This window comes from Rhipicephalus microplus, chromosome 3 (assembly GCF_043290135.1).
Source record: "Rhipicephalus microplus isolate Deutch F79 chromosome 3, USDA_Rmic, whole genome shotgun sequence".
In the NCBI taxonomy this organism is placed as follows: domain Eukaryota; kingdom Metazoa; phylum Arthropoda; class Arachnida; order Ixodida; family Ixodidae; genus Rhipicephalus; species Rhipicephalus microplus.
The window spans coordinates 256,367,283-256,385,092 of NC_134702.1; the positions used below are offsets into that span (position 1 = coordinate 256,367,283).

At 46.6% G+C, this 17,810-nt stretch overlaps 1 protein-coding gene across 6 annotated transcripts in view; it reads right to left on the reverse strand.

Annotated features, from left to right (window-relative positions):
• The window catches only part of Exn (Ephexin), a 191,481-nt gene that overhangs the window by 19,278 nt on the left and 154,393 nt on the right, over positions 1 to 17,810 (reverse strand). For all 6 annotated transcript variants that reach the window (XM_075890921.1, XM_075890920.1, XM_037419966.2 and 3 more), the window contains one exon: positions 5,766 to 6,326. In XM_075890921.1, the coding sequence (XP_075747036.1) occupies positions 5,766 to 6,326 (561 nt within the window). The remainder of the gene's footprint in view (positions 1 to 5,765; positions 6,327 to 17,810) is intronic.

Below are 17,810 nucleotides of genomic sequence, written 5' to 3' on the forward strand. Positions count from 1 at the left end.
ACAAGGTGATATAGGATGGACATCATTAGAGGACAGGAAAGCTAGTAGCAGGATAAAATTTGAGAAGCGATTGAGAGAAATGGGGGAGAAGCGTTAGACTAGGAAGGTTTTCAGCTATTGGGCGAGAGGCCTATCACTGGAGGCGCGAGCGCTGCAATTGCTGCGACGTCCATGGTTGGATCAAGTGATCTCGCCTCACTCTGGCCAAGGAAAGCTGGCAGTTGGGTGCATTGGTTTTAACGGTGACATTGCGGTGTTTTCATTTTTGAACAGCTTGAACAGCGTTGTATTGCTTTGCCTTCATCTGTGCAAACTTATGCAGACTAAACAATGCAGAAAGGTGCAGTAAACGTTACAGGCGGCGTGCCACAATGCGTTATGTATGTGATGCCACTGTCGTGACCGCTGGCAGTGCCACTGTCACCTCTATTTTTCTTTGTTGTCGTTATTTCGAGCCCATGGTGCTAAAATGAGCACAGACCATGAATGTTCACATAAAAGCAGGACGTTTCAGTTTCTGGCCAGGAGACTTATTCACAAAGAAAAATGAATGTGCAAACAGTTTATGTATATTTTAAAATTAGACTCTGAACTGTCAGAGTCAAAATATAGCCCAGAAGTCCAGTTTCTTTCCCTTGTTTTCGTTATTTTTACCCTAATCCGATGTATTTCATAGCCAGTTGCTTCTGCAAGTTCTGTCAGCGCGTTCGACCAAACCTTCTTTCCTACACCATACATGTGCCACTTCAATCTTTGATAAAGCTAATTTTTCTCGCCACGGTAACTTTTACCGCAGTCTGCGCCACCACCATCATCCTCCCCAGGCATTTGTCCCCATGTATGTACCCGGCCATGCGGGTTCCCATCTGCCAGTGGCATAACCAGGGAATGGCACACTTAGCCCGTGCCCTCCCCGCTGTAAAAATTTTGTGCAATAGATATTAGGAGCGTGCAACAGAGAAAAGTTACAAATCTGACTGAGGCACAGATGTGTGCGATTCTCACGTTCGCCCGAAATCATAACAAAAAGGATGCGGCTGCATGCTACTGTAAAAATGCTGTGTTGCTTCCCACAAAGTGAGCAATCTGCTTGCGCTGTGCTTCGCTTGGTTATGTGTGCTAAACATAAATGAAATTTGCGCATATGCTTGTCATGTCAATTGCGGCCCGTCTTGAGATGCAAAGCTACAATGACTGAAGTAGCGTGGTTGCACGCACTTCTTGCAGCAAAGACAAGTTTCATTACCGTTAATACCCATTTGATGCTTCAATGCAACACAGAATGAGTCACCTTTTATAGAGGCAGCGTGCTCAGCCGCCGTGGTTTTTTTTTTTTCATTTAGGTGGTTATAGCAGACGACGCCAGCAGTCAGGCATTGTGAGAAACGTAATACTTTTCCGAGGCAGTTATTTAGCACTTCATACAGTCAGGGAAAAGCTGTAGCAGTGTTTTACTGATTTTGTAGAGTGAAATACAAGAATAACAATAAAAAAAACGCGAAAGCGGCTGCACACAAGAGGGCGACGGAGCTATCCAAATACGCACGTCACAAAGATGCCTGGGCATGGTGGCACCACAGTATGTCCTCGCACTCAATGTGTACATGAGGAATGTCAATACAAAATGGAGGAAGCGAACCAGAAAATTGACGGGTAAATGGTTGGAAAACAGCAGGGGGCTAAACCAAGAACTATCGGTTAAGAAGAAGGTGAAAAAAAAAACGGGGACCCGCATGTGGAGAATAGGCATGATTAAGAAGTCGACACTAGAGATCTATCGAACTTTTAAGCAGGAAATCGCCAAGGAAAGAATCTATGATAATACCCGGAGTAGTTCTTAACTGTTTGAGGCCAGGATGGGAGTATTGCAAACCAAGACTTATCGGGCCAAATAAAAAGGGGTAGACACAGTATGCAGTGTGTGTGGAGAGGTGACGGGAACTGCCGAACAGCTGATAATGTTCTGAAAAGGGGTTCACCCTATAGTTCAGGATGATGGCGCAGAGCTTTTCAAAGCAATAGGGCTTAGGGACAGGGAGGGCAAAATAGACTTTAAGCGGGTAGAATTACCAAGAAGGAGGTTATCTGATTGGTGGCTAAAATCAAGGCACGAGTGAAAATTAAATCTTTCACTGCAAAGTACCAGTCTTTAGCGGCTCTATTTAAAAAAAGATATAGTTTTTGTTCACTAAGTATTACGGCTAGGGGCCGTTAGCCGCCACCCGATCTAAAGGGTACAGCCATATTAATCCATCCATCCAGGTTGGCCAAGAGATGAACATCTCATGCGAGTTTCATGCGAGCCGTAGATGCCTCCAGCGATTCATGGCCAGGCACGAATTTTCGATGCGGCGGGGAACAACTATGTGCCAGCGGCTTCCCAACGCCGATGAGGATTAAGCTGTTGAGCTATCGACGTTACGCCATCGGGCTGCAGAAGAAGCAGAACCACATGCTCTCCCAAGTGGAAAATGCTGATCAAACGCCTGTGTACTTCGAGATGCCCATGGACACCACTCTGCAGAAAAAGGGCTCGAAATCTGTAAGGGTACTGACAGGCGGAAACACCAAACTACACTGCACAGTAATGATGTGCGCTTTGGCGGATGGTACCAAACTGCGCCCGTACGCAATCTTCAAGCGCAAAATGCTACCTAGCACTCTACTGCCACCAGAGATTGATGTGCGAACCGAAGATAACGCGTGGATGAATGGTGACCTTGTCTGTGACTGGCTTCACACGATCTGGGAGAAGAGGCCGGACGCCATGTTGGCACGGCGGTCGATGCTGGTGTTGGACTCGTTTCGAGGCCACTGCACTGACGCAGTGAAAGCGCGCCTCCCTGACAACCGCACCGATGTCGAGATCATACCCGTTGGCATGACTTCCATGCTACAGCCACTGGACTTGTGCCTCAATAAGTCATTCAAGGCGCACGTGATGTGGCTGTATGCCAAATGGATGGCTGACGTCTGTTACGCCCTGACAACGTCTGGGCGCGTGCGAAGGCCGGACATTGCGCTGCTGTGCCAGAGGACCGTGGATGTGTGGGGGGCGATTCCGGCTGACATGGTGCGCAAGAGCTTCAAAAAGTGCGCCATCAGCAATTGCTTGAATGGCACCAAAGACAAATTCGTTTTCGAGAGCAGTGACGAAGCTTCAGATGGCAGCAGCGACAGCGGCGAGTTGAGCGATGATTGAAAGAACGGAAATCGAAGCCGCCAACTTTGCGGTGATCGCTTCGAAATAAAGTTTTTTTGTAAATGAGATTGTAATGTACTGTGCACTTGAGACTTCCCAAAACCGTTTTCTTTTAAGCTAAGCATGCGAGTTATACGCGAGGATTATTATTTTTTTTTTGTTCAGAAAGTTCAAAGTTAGGGGTGCGGGTTATATGTGAGGGTGGGGTATATGCAAGAAAATACGGTACCCACTTGATGTTGTAAACTTCAAGTTTCCTATTTGTTTCAAACTTTTCTACATGTTATTCAGACCTTCAATTACCTACAGTGCCATCCTTATTCAACTATGTATGTGCCCATTTTTTCTCCTACTTGCAGCTGTCGAGATTTCCGGATACAATTGGTTACGTTGACGGCAGCTACATGCCTATCAGGTACCCAGCTGGGAAAGCGTGACCTGTTTAAAGAAATTGGCACCATTACCTGTCCTTAACACTTCAAGGCGTCTGCGACAACGAGAAGAGGTTTTTTGATGCCAGCATTGGCTACCGAAGAAAAATTCACGACGCGCCCTTTTTCTGTTGGTTAAGGACTTCAAGCATTTTGCCGCAACCTTGCACTATCAAGTACTATATAGTGAGGAATCCTGAATGTCCTTTCCAAGAGTATGTTACCTTGCGTCCCCTTTCATAAGTTTTCGAAAAAAAAAAAGAGATCTAGTTTTCCTTGGTCTCCGCGATCATCATCAACAGCACACCGTTGCTGCTGGAGCCTATCTCGGGGACCGTAAGTTTGCACATGTGTGGCAAGTTTGTACATGTGTGGGGGCCAAATTAATGCGATTCTACTGCACTGTAATCTTACAATAGAGCCCCCCAAGTTACGAAAAGCTTTTCTACTTTTATTTTTCTGTATGGCCGAGAACCATACTTTCCAATTGACACTGTTCTCCACGCTATCAAATTCACCAGAAGGCCTAAATGAGCCATTTCCCACAATGGCTCAATATGCAGAATTCTGACAACTAGCTCGCTCTCTTGTAATTGAATAGACAAGTGCTTTACCACACCACTAGCTTTTGCCGAACTCTTTCATTTGGTTGTGGGTGCCTCACACTTCTAGTTACGTGCCTCCTTAAAGCTTGCCACCACGTACCATAGACTCCACCATAAAAGTTCTCCTGTGAATAACTTCATCGTACTTCTCACACCCACGGCAGTCCTGCATCACTGAGGCTGAAAAACTGTGCACGTAGACCACCTCAAACTTAAACCTGAACCCCTTGGCATGACAATGCCTTAAAAAACATGAGCGAGCCTTGCTGACTGGTACAGGCTCCTATTTAGCTCAATATTGCTAACAGTGCAATTGACAAGCTTTATTCAGGCTGAACACTACCTTAAAAAATAGCTATGACACCACTACCCGAGAATTATTGGAAGCATTTTACATACAGTCATTGGGTTCGCAGTGCATTCGTGTTCCTTTCATAACCTTGTTTAGCAATGAATTTTGAACTATCATGAGTGCACTCAGGTGACCAAATTGTGGTGGTTGTGCGCACGATCTACACTACACATGTCCATCTGGTGTAGGTATCTGGTTGTAGTCACACAATAAATAATGTCAGTTGAGAGTAATGCTGGGTTCTTTCTTCTTTATCGTGGTGCCGTTCTGCGCTAAAAAGCACTACACCTTAAACTTGGAGCATGGTTTCGTCATCAGAAAGGGTGTGCATACATCATAAAAAGAATGTGTGCCCAAGTTCACAGCCAGTGCTACAAGAGGCTTGTGCTTAATGTTGCTGCTGCTAAAACTGGCTGTACCTGCAGTCTTGCATTTCTCAGTCAGACTTGCCCACACTGTCCACACCCACATTGTACTTCTATATAAAAAATATACAAACACAGCAAAATAAACTATCTTTTGAGCGCTCGGGTTTGAACCTGCAAGCACTGGCACTCAAAGCGAGCTACACACCAATGCTTGCAGAATGTGATTTTGGACCATATCAATGCTTTGCACACACCGGGAAAAACAAATGCAGGAAAAAAAAACATTCTATGAAGGCTTCATTGAATTTCACAGCAGCAGAACGAACGCCCTCTGTAAGACCAGATGTTGAGCAAAGATGGAAAATGATGTGCATCAGCCAAACTTACTTTCAAAAAATTTAATCCCAAACTCGCGTTTCAGTGGTCACATGATGCTGCTTCAAAGGCAGCTGAGCCAGATGCTGACAAATGATGGAAGCAATAGGCATCATGTCTCCCAAGAAAAACATTTTAGGGATGGCTGGAACCTTGACTACAACTGTGTGCACTTAGAAACTGTCAAAGGAGATTTCGTGTGCATCTTTCGCTGTTACTAGTTAGAGACATGACCTGGCTGCCAAAGTGCTAGCACCTTAATGCTGAACAGATGTTGCCATTTCTATGCAAGGTTGAATACAGTGACTACGTGTCCCGTCCTTCAGCAAGATGGCAATTTGGGCTAGCTGGTTGGTGTTCATATTTCAAAAATATGAACATTATTCTACGTAGTGACTGCTTATAAGGATGCCAAAGCAAGGTTGCTCTCACCTGGTTGAGGGCCCCAATGGCATCTCGAGCAGGCGTGCTGTCAGGCACATGCTTCAGCAGAGCGTCAGCCAGCAGAGGCAGCCGGGTGACGCGCTGCATGGGCAGCAGCAAAAATGAGTGGAGACGCAGACCCTGGCAGTTTGGAGCCACCTCCAGGTCGCGCAATTGTGCGGCCACGTCTGGCCGCGAAGCAGTAAGCTCGCGCAGTAGTCGCTCCTGGTGGCCCTGGTGGGAGCAGTAGCGCACGTAGGAGGCCCCATACTGTGAGGCATGTTCCTGCAGTGCGTTGCACACCTCCCGCTCACACAATAGCGGGCCGTCCCAGGCTTGATTAAGGCGCGCTAACAGCTGCTTACTCGCCTCGCGCAGGGGTGCCAGGCTGCCAAACAGGGCATCCCACTCGCGTGGCTCGATTGTGCCCTGCAAACCTTGCGCAAAGTGATCAGAAAGGAGGTGTAGGCTGCGCTGGTACGATGCTTCTGAGGTGAGAACCTCAAACAGTGCCTCCTGCTGGCGCCGCTCAGTGTCCGTCAGTCGTTCCAGCACTCCACTTGCACGAACCTGCATGGAACCAAACCAGCTCGTGCACTGAAGCATAGAACAGCGTAGTTCAGCTAATTGGCAGACAAGTAGGAGAACAAGCCTCAGAGTACTAAAACTTAAGCACAGAAGAACAAAGTCAAGTTAAGCTTTCAGCATAGTGTAGTCCTGATTTGTTTTTTGTGTCCGTGTTTGCACGCCCGTCTCCAGTTATCATGAAGCACTCAGTGGTCAATAAGGCAGATGTGCAGCCTTATCCTATGCGCATGAGTAAGCATAATAAGTATAAAGCGCAAGCTTACCTTTATGCCTGCTGAATAGTTGTTCAAAAAGTACCGACCATAAGCTAATATTTAAATATTTACACATCAGAATTAACATTCTTTTGTGCAGTATTATTCGTTAACTGCTCGCAAAAGTAGTGAAGCTATTGTTCTGGCTTTGTTGTTGTCTACTTGCTCCTGCCTTGTTCCTCGCACCTGTTGTAAAGATCGGGCCATAATTTGATTTTAGCATGCAAATGAACCATCAGCTTCCAAAGTTTATGACCAGTTGAGCCTAATTTATGAACCTAAAATGATAACTAAAGAAAAGGTCAGAGTACAGTGTCCAGACCTCACAAATGGCCATACAAATTTGCACGGCAAGCAGCAAAGTGGCAGGCCTAACATCTAACAAAACTTGCTGAGAAAGTGGACTGAGTATTGCGATTAGATCAACAATTGACACTCTGTCAGATGAATTTCATTTTATTGGTCAAAGCACAATTCACATGATTGTAACTAAAAATCTTGGGTTGGTCAAAATGTATGCAAGGTGGCTAACAAGAATGCCTACAAACCAACTCAAACGGCAAGGAATGTCAAGTGGGCGAGCATTTTTGGATCCTACAGACAAGAAAGAGATATTGTGTTTCGCACATTGTTACAGGCAACGAGACTTGGATATCATATACTACTGTTGAAAGAATGCAGTGTGCCACTCCACTTTACTAAAACTGAACATTCTTCTCACTAATGTTGGAACAGGACAGAAATGAAAAAGATACTAGTACTTTGCTTCATTTTGTACAATATTGGAGCACAGTTACGGCTGACGTACTCTACAAAACACTCGCAAAATTGAGATGTGCGATTAAAAATCAATGGCGCGAAAAACTGTCCTTTGGAATTGTCCTCCCTCATGATAATGCGCGTCCTCAAGTCACAGCCAGAACCAAAGAGAAGATTCAAAGTTTTGCATTGGAACTTTTTCAATTTCTTCATCTCTTGCTGTTACACTGTAGGTTCGAGGAGCAGGCTTTCCAAGTGGTAAAAGATGCTTGTTGGAGCAGCAAGGAAGAGTATACAACAGAGTAAGGTGCACGGCTACTTGAGCGAGTTGGTAAATATTCATCTTGAGACAGGAAACATATATGAACTCTAAAGAGTAAGGAAAACACCAACGACACTATAAATATCAAGAGAAGTTTTGTGCCACCTAAAAAGTCCATCTACTAAAGTGCCACCTAAAAAAAAGTCTACCTTTCTAGGAGATAAAGTGAGGTCTGGCTGACGCAATTACTTCTTCCCTTCTTGATGTGAAATGCTTTGATCGTTTCTCTGATGGTGTATTCCTGATGTCTGTATATACAACACTTGGGAGATGATTTAGACTTCAACCAAAAGTTTTGAAGAAACCCGACGTTTCGAAACCGACTTGGTTCTTTCCTCAGGGGTGGCTGCGGGACTACGTAGTAGCGGCGTCTTCAAAGCACTCGCGGGGCGGATAATGACCCCCCCCCTCTCTCTTGCTTTTTCCGTGGAGCGCAGTCCATGTGTATACACAGGGGGAAAGGTTCCGAGAGAGCGGTTGATGTTATGGGTTGTCCTCTGTATGTGCCACGACTCGAGTAGTAACCTTCTCCTTCAGTTCGGCTCGCTTTCAAGGATGGCCGTCGCTTCGAAATTTATCCGGTGATCCAACGCCTCAGCATGCTCGGCGACTGCGCTGCACTCTTTGTAGAGCTTCGCACGTCGTTGGCGTGTTGCTTGAGTCGTTGCGGTAGGTTTTTTGTTGTTGCAAATGACATCGCGGTGCACCTTCCTACGACGCAACTCAAGCCAAGCCAAGCCGAACTAAGCCAAATGTCACTCCTGGGACCATGGATGATCGGGATGCAGTGAATACTCGATTTTTCGGACTTTCTAGGAACCGTGAAATCGTCGAAAAAAATTCATGACGCTTTATTCCACTCAAGTAATCTAATCAGTACAGCCCCGTCTGAAATCTGAAATAACTCCAGTGTCTCGTAGCATGCACTTAACAGGTTTTGGTACATACTCAGGCTGTCGTAATTACATTCAGGGTCTGCAAACCTTCATTTGCAAATATTCATCATGTGATGAGCACCGCTGATATTAGCAAAGTGAGAAATAAGTCGCGGATTTGTCGCATGGAGCATGTGGAAATGATGACGCAGAGCATGAAGGATGTGGCAGAATAGAGAAATACTTGCCCGCACTTCCACGATGCGTGCGTGCACTTAGAAAATGCATCACTGTACGAAAATCTCCAGCGAGCGACACGTAGCACTTGTTGTCACTCAGGACCGATCATTCCTAGTTGGGTGTAGCACATAGCCTCCAGAACTCACGCGGTTCCTACCGGGACGCTTTCGTACGCATATGTTTGTCATAAAAAAGTGTTCTTGATGCCCACTCTGTTCCTGATCCCACATGGGCACGACTATGGTGAGCTGCTTTCGTTTGTGAAGGCATCGCCTCTGTGCAGCGACCTTAGCCGATTCGCACAGGCAGCATGCGTGAGGGATTAAAAGCGTGCAGTATGCCGACAACTGCGCCACATGCAGTACCAAGCAGTTAGCTGAAGATGCTTATAATAAAGCGATTAAGTCTTACTGGCATGTTTGCTGCATATCCGCCACCACGCCTCTGAGCATTTTGTGTGCTTTAGACATCACCTGACTCTGCGATGATACCGGCCCTCTCGAATATTTTTATTTCCTTCACCCCATAGCACTTTTGCACTGCGGCACAGCCAACTTTCGGACATTACTGTGATGCTGAATGGTTTTTGAAAGTGTTCTTTTGAGCCTAAGACGTGATAGACATAGCAAAGGTAGGGACCAAGTGATGCTGTTTCATACCTGGAATGTCGGTTAAAGGCCCTAAAAGTTGGACGCCGAAGAGCTTCAGCGTAAAAAATTTCAGATATCCTTATCCGTAGACGTCAATAGGGCTTGAGATGCTGTGGTGAAATTGTCTGAATTTTCAAGCATGTCTGAAAAATCTGGTTTCTGAAAAATCTGCAGTCAACTGATATTCAGTCACGTCATAATGAAGTACTATGGTTCTAAATTATAAGATCGGCTTTGTGTACTAAATATGGGCAGGTCATTTGTCGACATATTTTTTTTTCTTAGTCCATTATGCTTGAATAGCATGCAGCACATTGCGATTTCAAGATTCACGTGTCATGAACACAGTATTCAAAAATGCCGGAAAGGGGTGGATGCAAAAATCTGTAAACAGAGCTTGTGTCAGGTTGAGGTTTTGACAAGCGAACATGTCTTTTTCAAGCCTAGAACAGAACAGCTTTGAGGAACACGAGACAGCTTTTCAGAACGTCTGCTCGACACAATCCCTGTTTACAGATTTTGTAATAGGGGTATTAAAATTGACTCTAGCAATATCTGCTCCAAAAGCCAGTTTTGCTGCTTCAAAATCCATTTTTGTCTGCTCTAAAGGCGTTCCAAAGCAGTCTAAGCCAGCAGCATCCCTGCAAATGTTAAATTTCCTTGCAGTTGATTACCTGTTGGCGGACATGATGCGCGAGGGCAGTAGTTGCCTCAACGAGGATAAAGTTGTTTAGTCATGACATGGGCCCAGAAGCCTAAAGATTAAAATTTTTTTCAGGTTAAGAGAGGGCACCTCCTTAAAATCGTCATTATTCTCTCTGCATGGGGAAACCATTTTAGGAGTAGGGGACAGGCACGGTCAGCCATCTGCTGGTTGCGCCACTGCTTGGGTTACGTTCGTGAGTGGGCCATGGAAAGAGCTCATTTCGAATTTTTGGCGTTTCAGTTGAAATCCTTGCTGTCAGTGCTGCTCCACGTGAAGTTTTCATTAACATTTGTGACGCGGCAGTAGAACAATCCAGCATTTCACGCAGACCAGGGTATAAAACTACATAATCCCTGGCGACTGTTGAAAAAAAACCTGTAAAGTCTAGCCCGCTTATAATGAATTTGAGCCTGACGCGGCATCCGTTCGCTGTATCCCGAAGTTCGAAGTAAATGAAACACAGCTTTCAAAAAAGTTGAGAGTGAAAACACAAAATTTTTTTGCCCAAAAAAGTCCGTGATGCACGTGTTTCTAAGAGCAGAAGTGATAGGGGTGGTCTCGAGTTTATTTCAAACGGCAGTGTGCTCTTCGCCAAGGCCCGTGGCAGAAGCTGCATGAGACACTGGCCGCCAAGTTTCGTCGTTCTCGGAATCCAATTCCATCAAATCGCTCTTGCCGCGTACTCAAATCACAATGCCCTAAACCGTGCACAGCGTGATGTCGGCATCATCATCGGCCGTAAAGAAACCATCGCAACAGATGTCCCACCCTTTCACCCATGTCGAAGTTAATGACGCGCTGCGACAAATAACCGACGGAGTGGTCCTGTTCGGAAGCTTCAGGCTCAGCATCGGGCCCGACGTCGAGGAAATCGGCCTCGCGACAACAGTTTCACGTGCATGTAGCCACCACTGCGACCTACGAAATATTCACCATCTCCACAGCTGAATACCGAGACGCCCGAAGAGGCAAGTTGGCTGCCAGGTCGACAACAGCTATAAGCAAGCGCTCCGCAACGGGGCACCTACGGCACGAATTATGCGCAAGTCAAGCAATCACACTTTTGATGTTTTGTTGAGCGGCAGAAAAAAGCATGCAAGGCCTCCCGTTCGCCATCCTCACCACACACGCACACCAAAGCGAACAAGACGCGCACAAACGACACACATGCCAGAACGCGTGGAACAGCTCTGGGCTTATTTCTAGTCGAAGAACGAAACTTCTGAATTCGAGCCAGAAAGGCTGGCATCACGGAACGGTGAAGATGGGCGAAGGAGTTGTAATCAAGAGAGCAGATTTGTGAGAGAAGGGAAGGAGTTGCGATAGAGTGAAAAGAGGAGAGGATACGGTGGGAAGGCGACCTTGAAAACTAAAACACACGGGAAGGAGGCAGGTCGGGTAGCTTGCTTGAAAGGTCCGCGAAACGCACGTGCAGAAAAACTTGAAAGAGCGCGTGTGCGTGCAAAAGCCAAAGCACGGCCGCCTGGATCGGCACGCGCGGCGTTGTTCAAAGAATCAGCGGCCGTGGTCAAAGAATCGTTTTGTTGCGCCGGCGAGTTTGCGTGGCCTCATCGATTTCGATATTTCACGATTGTTTACGTGCAAATGAAAAGCAAATTTTATGCTTTTGCACGCGTGCGGAGGGCGTGCTGAGCTTAGTGCGAAGTGAGCGAGAACAGGTGAAATAAATCGCGAATTATCAGAGTGGGTGGGGTAGCGTATGCGCGTGCACTAGAACGATATGATAAGACAAGACACAGACGATCGGATACAGTTCGTGGCCGAGGATGTTGGCGAAGGGTCAGGTCACTCAAGGCCGCCAACGACAGTACCTGCCATCAAAAACTGAGGGGAGATGGCCGACCTGTTTTAGAAAGATCGGTGGCAGTGTGAAAACACGGGCCTCTCCTGGCGATTCCGAGTGCTTAGAGTAGCGGGGGACAAAGAACGGAGGGGTGCATAACAGAAAGCGGTCCTGGAGAGCTGCGCGGAGGCAGGGTCAGCGTTTAACAATAAAAATCTATGGGCATCTCGCGGATGCCTGGTCGGTGGTCGAAAGTGGTTTCCCGGGAAGTCCGCAGAGCGCCGGCTCCGTTCGCTGTAACCGATCGGTAGCGCTCGCAGATGTGCGTTGTAAGTGCGATTTTGTGCCACTGAAACAATGTATATTTTCACCGTCACGTGGATATTGTTCGTTTTAAGTGAAAGTTCATTTTAAGTGGAGCCGTTACATGTGAGCTAGACTGCACATATGATCCCAATGAACCGAAATATTCTATTATTTCCAAAATCGTGTGTGCAACAGTATTATTTTGTTTGTTTTACAAATATATTACGTGAATGCTTTTGACAGTCATATTCAAGCAATGTCTCCTGCAGGAGAAAGTGCATTTCTGTCAAATCATGTAGATAATTCGCAGATGCAGGTGTAACTTGCACGGTAAAGCGCAATGTATTTAGTGAATTGAAATGTCCCAATTTCATTTCTGATACTTCGGCACAGACATGTTCTAATCCCAGAGTCTATGCCTAATTGTAATTACGTTAGTAATTTCACTCAACACTTAGCATATTTTCTTAGCATCAATTCTGTGGTGTACGCAATAAAAAGAACGAACGTCTTCTCCTGCATCACCATGTTGACAATAAATATTTCGTTCGGATGGGAGTCTGTCTATCCTAAGCTAAATTATGGAAACTTCTTACAACATTAAAAACTTTCACTACTTGCGAAACCTTGCACCTTGTATGTTGAGAAATTTGCGTCATGAGATTAAGGAATAATCACCAATGTATCGCCAAAGGGCGTGTACACGGAGGGCGCAGAAAAAGGCGACAAGCGCCAGCAGAGCAGGAGAGTCAATGCCGTGACATCACATCGCTGCAACCACAGCGATGCCAGTGTTCGTTTGCGGGGCTAATACAAGCACACAAGTCAGCACTACAGGCAAACATCCACGCTACATACAACAGAACAGCACGCAAGATCTCTTCGTGCATGTACTGCAACACGTGGACACAGCATAATCGCATCTAAACACACACTCGATCCAGCTCACGTTGCTGGTCTGGCTGAAGCCTGTTGTGACCGCAGCACCACTTCCAGCCACAGCTTGCGCCACCGTCGCGCAACACCGTCGAGTTTTCAACTTGATTAGCTTTTAGAAACGTTGGTTCTATGCTGCTCAGTGTTAAGAGCTGACGTGATCCACTGGGGACTGTCTTTTCAGACATCCTTTGAAGGGGGTTAGCGCCAGGAATATTGGCAATTGCTGTGCGTGGTTGCTGTATCCCTAGGCCACACTCGAACTGGGGTCAATGTGTCGGGCTACATCTCAAGACGTTTGCGCCACAGGCTGCTGAGCTGATGTCCCGCTCCCATCGCCACTGCGCTTGCTGCCGAGGTGACCTTCTGCTTGCAAGCCCACATCGACAATCCCAGCACACCACTGCTCGTGCTTTGATCACAGGTCGGGTCGCACGCCTCAAGCCATGCATTATGGTGCATGCGCTTGCACCGATTTGAGCACTGTCTGCATCTTTTCATCATCATTCTTCTGAGGGGCTCTTGCTCATGACATATGCTCCTCTATCCAAGAGTTTTTACTCAAAAAAATGCTTTTTCCGACTGTATTTCTGTTGGTGTAAGCCTAATCCGTTACTTCTTGATTTCGCTCATCAAGTGCTCACATCTACTTTGCACTGCACACTGGTCATCACCAGGCACTTTTGCAAATTTTTTATCCAGAACTGCACTTCACTGCAGTGTTCACAAAGGCCATAACACTATGCGACTGCACTCAGACAAATACCTACATACAGTGTGCAGCACTCGCTGTTCAGAAATGGTCACAATGTGTGTAAAGAACTCTACATAATTACCTATCGGACTGCTTCAAACACATCCTACTTGACAACTTTTTTTTTTTTTCAAAAGCAGCCACAAGTTTGATACAACATACTTTCAGTGGTGCTTTACGTTCTGTGCCTTTTTTAGCTTCTTCGTACATATACTCACGACCAGCTATCTAGGACACTGTGACTCAACCCAGCTGATGTCTCTGTTTCTTTTCCTCTGACGCCTCTTCGAATCAACTTTCGTAGACTGTGTCCTATCTTGCTATCCGATGATGGTTGTCTGCCCTGCACTTTCTGCATTCACATAGTTGTGACCTACATTAGGCATTGTTGCTCCATTCTTTCCCCTTCGTCTTAGGCGTCTAACATTCAACACATGGGCAGCCTTTCTAGCATCCTGATAATTGCTATACTAGTTTTCGGCAGGTTTGGAGCTCTCCTCATTTCCGTTACCATCATGAGTCTCAGGCACTCTTAACTATTTTGCTATTGTTGTGACCGGCCTCCATGTCTTGGCAGTGCTTAGACGCGTAAGATGGTTTCAGCTAGATCTACCCCGATTAGTTCCGGCTTTGCAGCGCTCTCTCAGGCGTCTAGAAACAGTCAACGACACAACAGTCGTACTGCGAATTCTTCAGAGCCGTCGACTCGCCTCGCCAAAAGCACTCTGGAAAAGCTCAGCTGACGAATTATTTAGAAAGGGCTATTTTCAGTTTGACAGGTAGACTGCCACTATCCCTCAAGAGGAAGGTATATAACAGCTGTATCTTGCCGGTACTTAGCTACAGAGCAGAAACCTGGAGACTTACAAAGAGGGTTCAGCTTAAATTGAGGACGACGCAGCGAACAATGGAAAAAAAAATGGTAGGTGTAACCTTAAGAGACAAGAAGAGAGCAGAGTGGATTAGGGAACAAACGGGGGTTAAGGATATCATAGCTGAAATCAAGAAGAAGAAATGGACATGGGCCGCGCATGTAGCGCATAGACAGGATAACCGCTGGTCGTTAAGGGTAACTAACTGGATTCCAAGAGAAGGCAAGCGGGTTAGGGGGAGACAGAAGGTTAGGTGGGCAGATGAGATTAAGAAGTTTGCAGGTATAAATTGGCAGCAGCAAGCACAGGACCGGGTTAACTGGCGGAACATGGGAGAGGCCTTTGTCCTGCAGTGAACGTAGTCAGGCTGATGATGATGATGATGATTTTTAGTTTGAGCTCTGGTAACCTCTGCGCTACTTGGTTCGTCAAAGTACACCAGACAGTAAGCCGAGCGCCTGGAAGCCATCTTTGGGGACGCTTCCCATGTTCCACGGTGCCTTTCTCATCTTCATTTCTCGCCCACCGCAGCCTGCCCGGCATCAATGCCACATCGAATAGTCAACTCTGCGCATAGGACTCCATGTTGTGTTGCAGTGTGCCGTGTTGCCTCATTGTGCATTGTGTGCGTTTCTCCCTCATTGTGCGATGGTCTGGGCATGCCTCTTCCCTCTTTTCTGAGTTGGAAAGAAGGCTGGGTTTGACTTTCCCATTTTGGGGGCAGAGATTTAGACAACAATGTAATTGGACTGTCTTGGCCTCAAGTGTTTTTCTCTGCACGAACTCTTGAGAAGACCAGGACATAAAACGCGAGTGCAGAGATGCTCAAGGATGCTTTTTTTTTCACGCTACCTCAACATCACGCTACCTTCAACATGTAAAATAGTGTAAATAAATGTTCCTGGCACCAGCTTCGTCTCCTCTGCTTGTCTTCACTTTGAGACTTGAATGGCTCTGGTCCCGCTCAAATTTCCCCAGTTGCAACACTACTCTTTAGTAGTACACCTTTCAGATGCTGAACACTGATTACTTCTAGAGGCATGCTCATCAACGAAGAGCTCTGCACTCCCTCTTTGTTGTCTCTAGACATTGCATTCAATTGCTCTGTGCCTACTTCAACAAAACTGGCATGCAGTTCACTACCATTTGTAGTACTTTCAGTTACTTAAAAGTCTGCTCTCATTTGCACATTAAGCACGCTCATTGCCCCCTTGCTCAGTCAAACTGGAAAATCAGGCACACAAACTTCTTTAAGACATCTGTAGACATTCTTTCATCTGGTCTAATGTACCTTCTAGCGCCAATCGCAATTTTCACTCGAGCTCCTGCTTTTCTGGAGCATCTGCTTCTAGCACTATGGTACATTTTGCCTTGAGTTTGCCACTTTCAGCCTCCAACTCTTGTTGACGGCATTCCCTCTGTTTCTGAACACATGCCCCTTCTTCAATGAAATTTGCGCTTTGTTGTTTATTGAGCTTTTGCTCCTGCATAACCGTCAAGATCTTCTCCCAATCCATCTCCACAACAACCAAAAATCATTGACTGGGCAGGAATAAATCTTGGCGGGCTCGCCAATTGTCATGGATTCGGGTGGCTGCAGATGATGAACTGCCACAAGACACAGTTAACAAAACACATTTAATACACAGACAAGCAGCTCACCAAAAATATACAAAAACAGTTGACCTCACATATAACGGCCCTACATAAAACGAATTTTCGCTTAAAACAAACAATATTCGCGTGACCGTGAAAACATACATTGGTTCAAAGGCACAAAATCACACTTGCAACCAACGTCTCCGAGCGCCGCTCATCGGTTACAGCGAGGTGGTCTGCCGACTTCCCCGGAAACCAATTTCGACCACTGATCAGGCATCGGCGAGGTGCCCATACATTCTCATAGTTAAATGCCGACCCTGCCTCAGCGACCCTCTAGTTGCCCCTCTCCCCAACCCATGGAGGAAGGGAAGCTGTTTCCTTTTCCATGCCCCAACTGCTTTTTGTTACACACACCTCTGTCCTTTGTCCCCCCGCAACTCTGAGCCCCCCAAATCGCCAGACGATGCCCGTGTTTTCACACTGCCACCGATCTTTCGAAAACCGGTCGGCCATCTACCCTGTTTTTGATCGCTGGTACTGTCGTTGGCGTTGCCGGCCTAGAGTGACCAGACCATTTGCGAACATCGTCAGCCACCGACAGTATCCACACTGACTGTATCCGATCGTCTGCGTTTAGTGCACGCGCGTACTCTACTCTACCGACTCTGATAATTTGCAATTCGTTTCGTGTTTAAGACTTGTTCTCGCTCACTTCGCACTCAGCTCAGCATGCCTTCCACGTGCGTGCGGAAGCACGAAAACAGCTGTTAATTTGCGCAGAATGAATAGCAAAATATCAAAGTTCGTGAGGCCATGCCAACCCGCCGGTGCAACAAAACGATTTCTTGACCATGGCCGCCGATTCTTCGAACACAGCAGCGCGCACTGATCCAGGAGGCCATGCTTTGACTTCTGCACGCGCAGACACTCTTTCCAAATTTTTCTACGTTCGCGTTTCATGGACCTTTCAAGCAACCTACCCAACCTGCCACCTTCTCGTGTGTTTTGGTTTTCAAGGTCCCCCTCCCGCCGCATCCTCCCCACTCTTTATCACAACTCCTTGCCCTTCTCTCCCAAGTCTGCTCTTCTCTCTTGATCACAAACCCTTCGCCCGTCTCCACCGCTTCACGACGCCCACCACGCTGGCTCGAATTAATTTCGTTTTCTGACTGGAAACGGGCCCAGAGCAGTTCCATGCATTTTGGCATGTGTGTCGCGTGCGCGTCTTGCTCGCTCTTGGTGTGCACGTGTGGTCATGATGGCCGACAGGAAGACTAGCTCGCTTTTTCTTGCTGCTCAACAAAACGTCGAAAGTGTGACCGCTTGGCTTGAGCGTAATCTGCACGTTAGGTGCCGCTTTGCGGAGCGCTTGCTCATAGCTGTTGA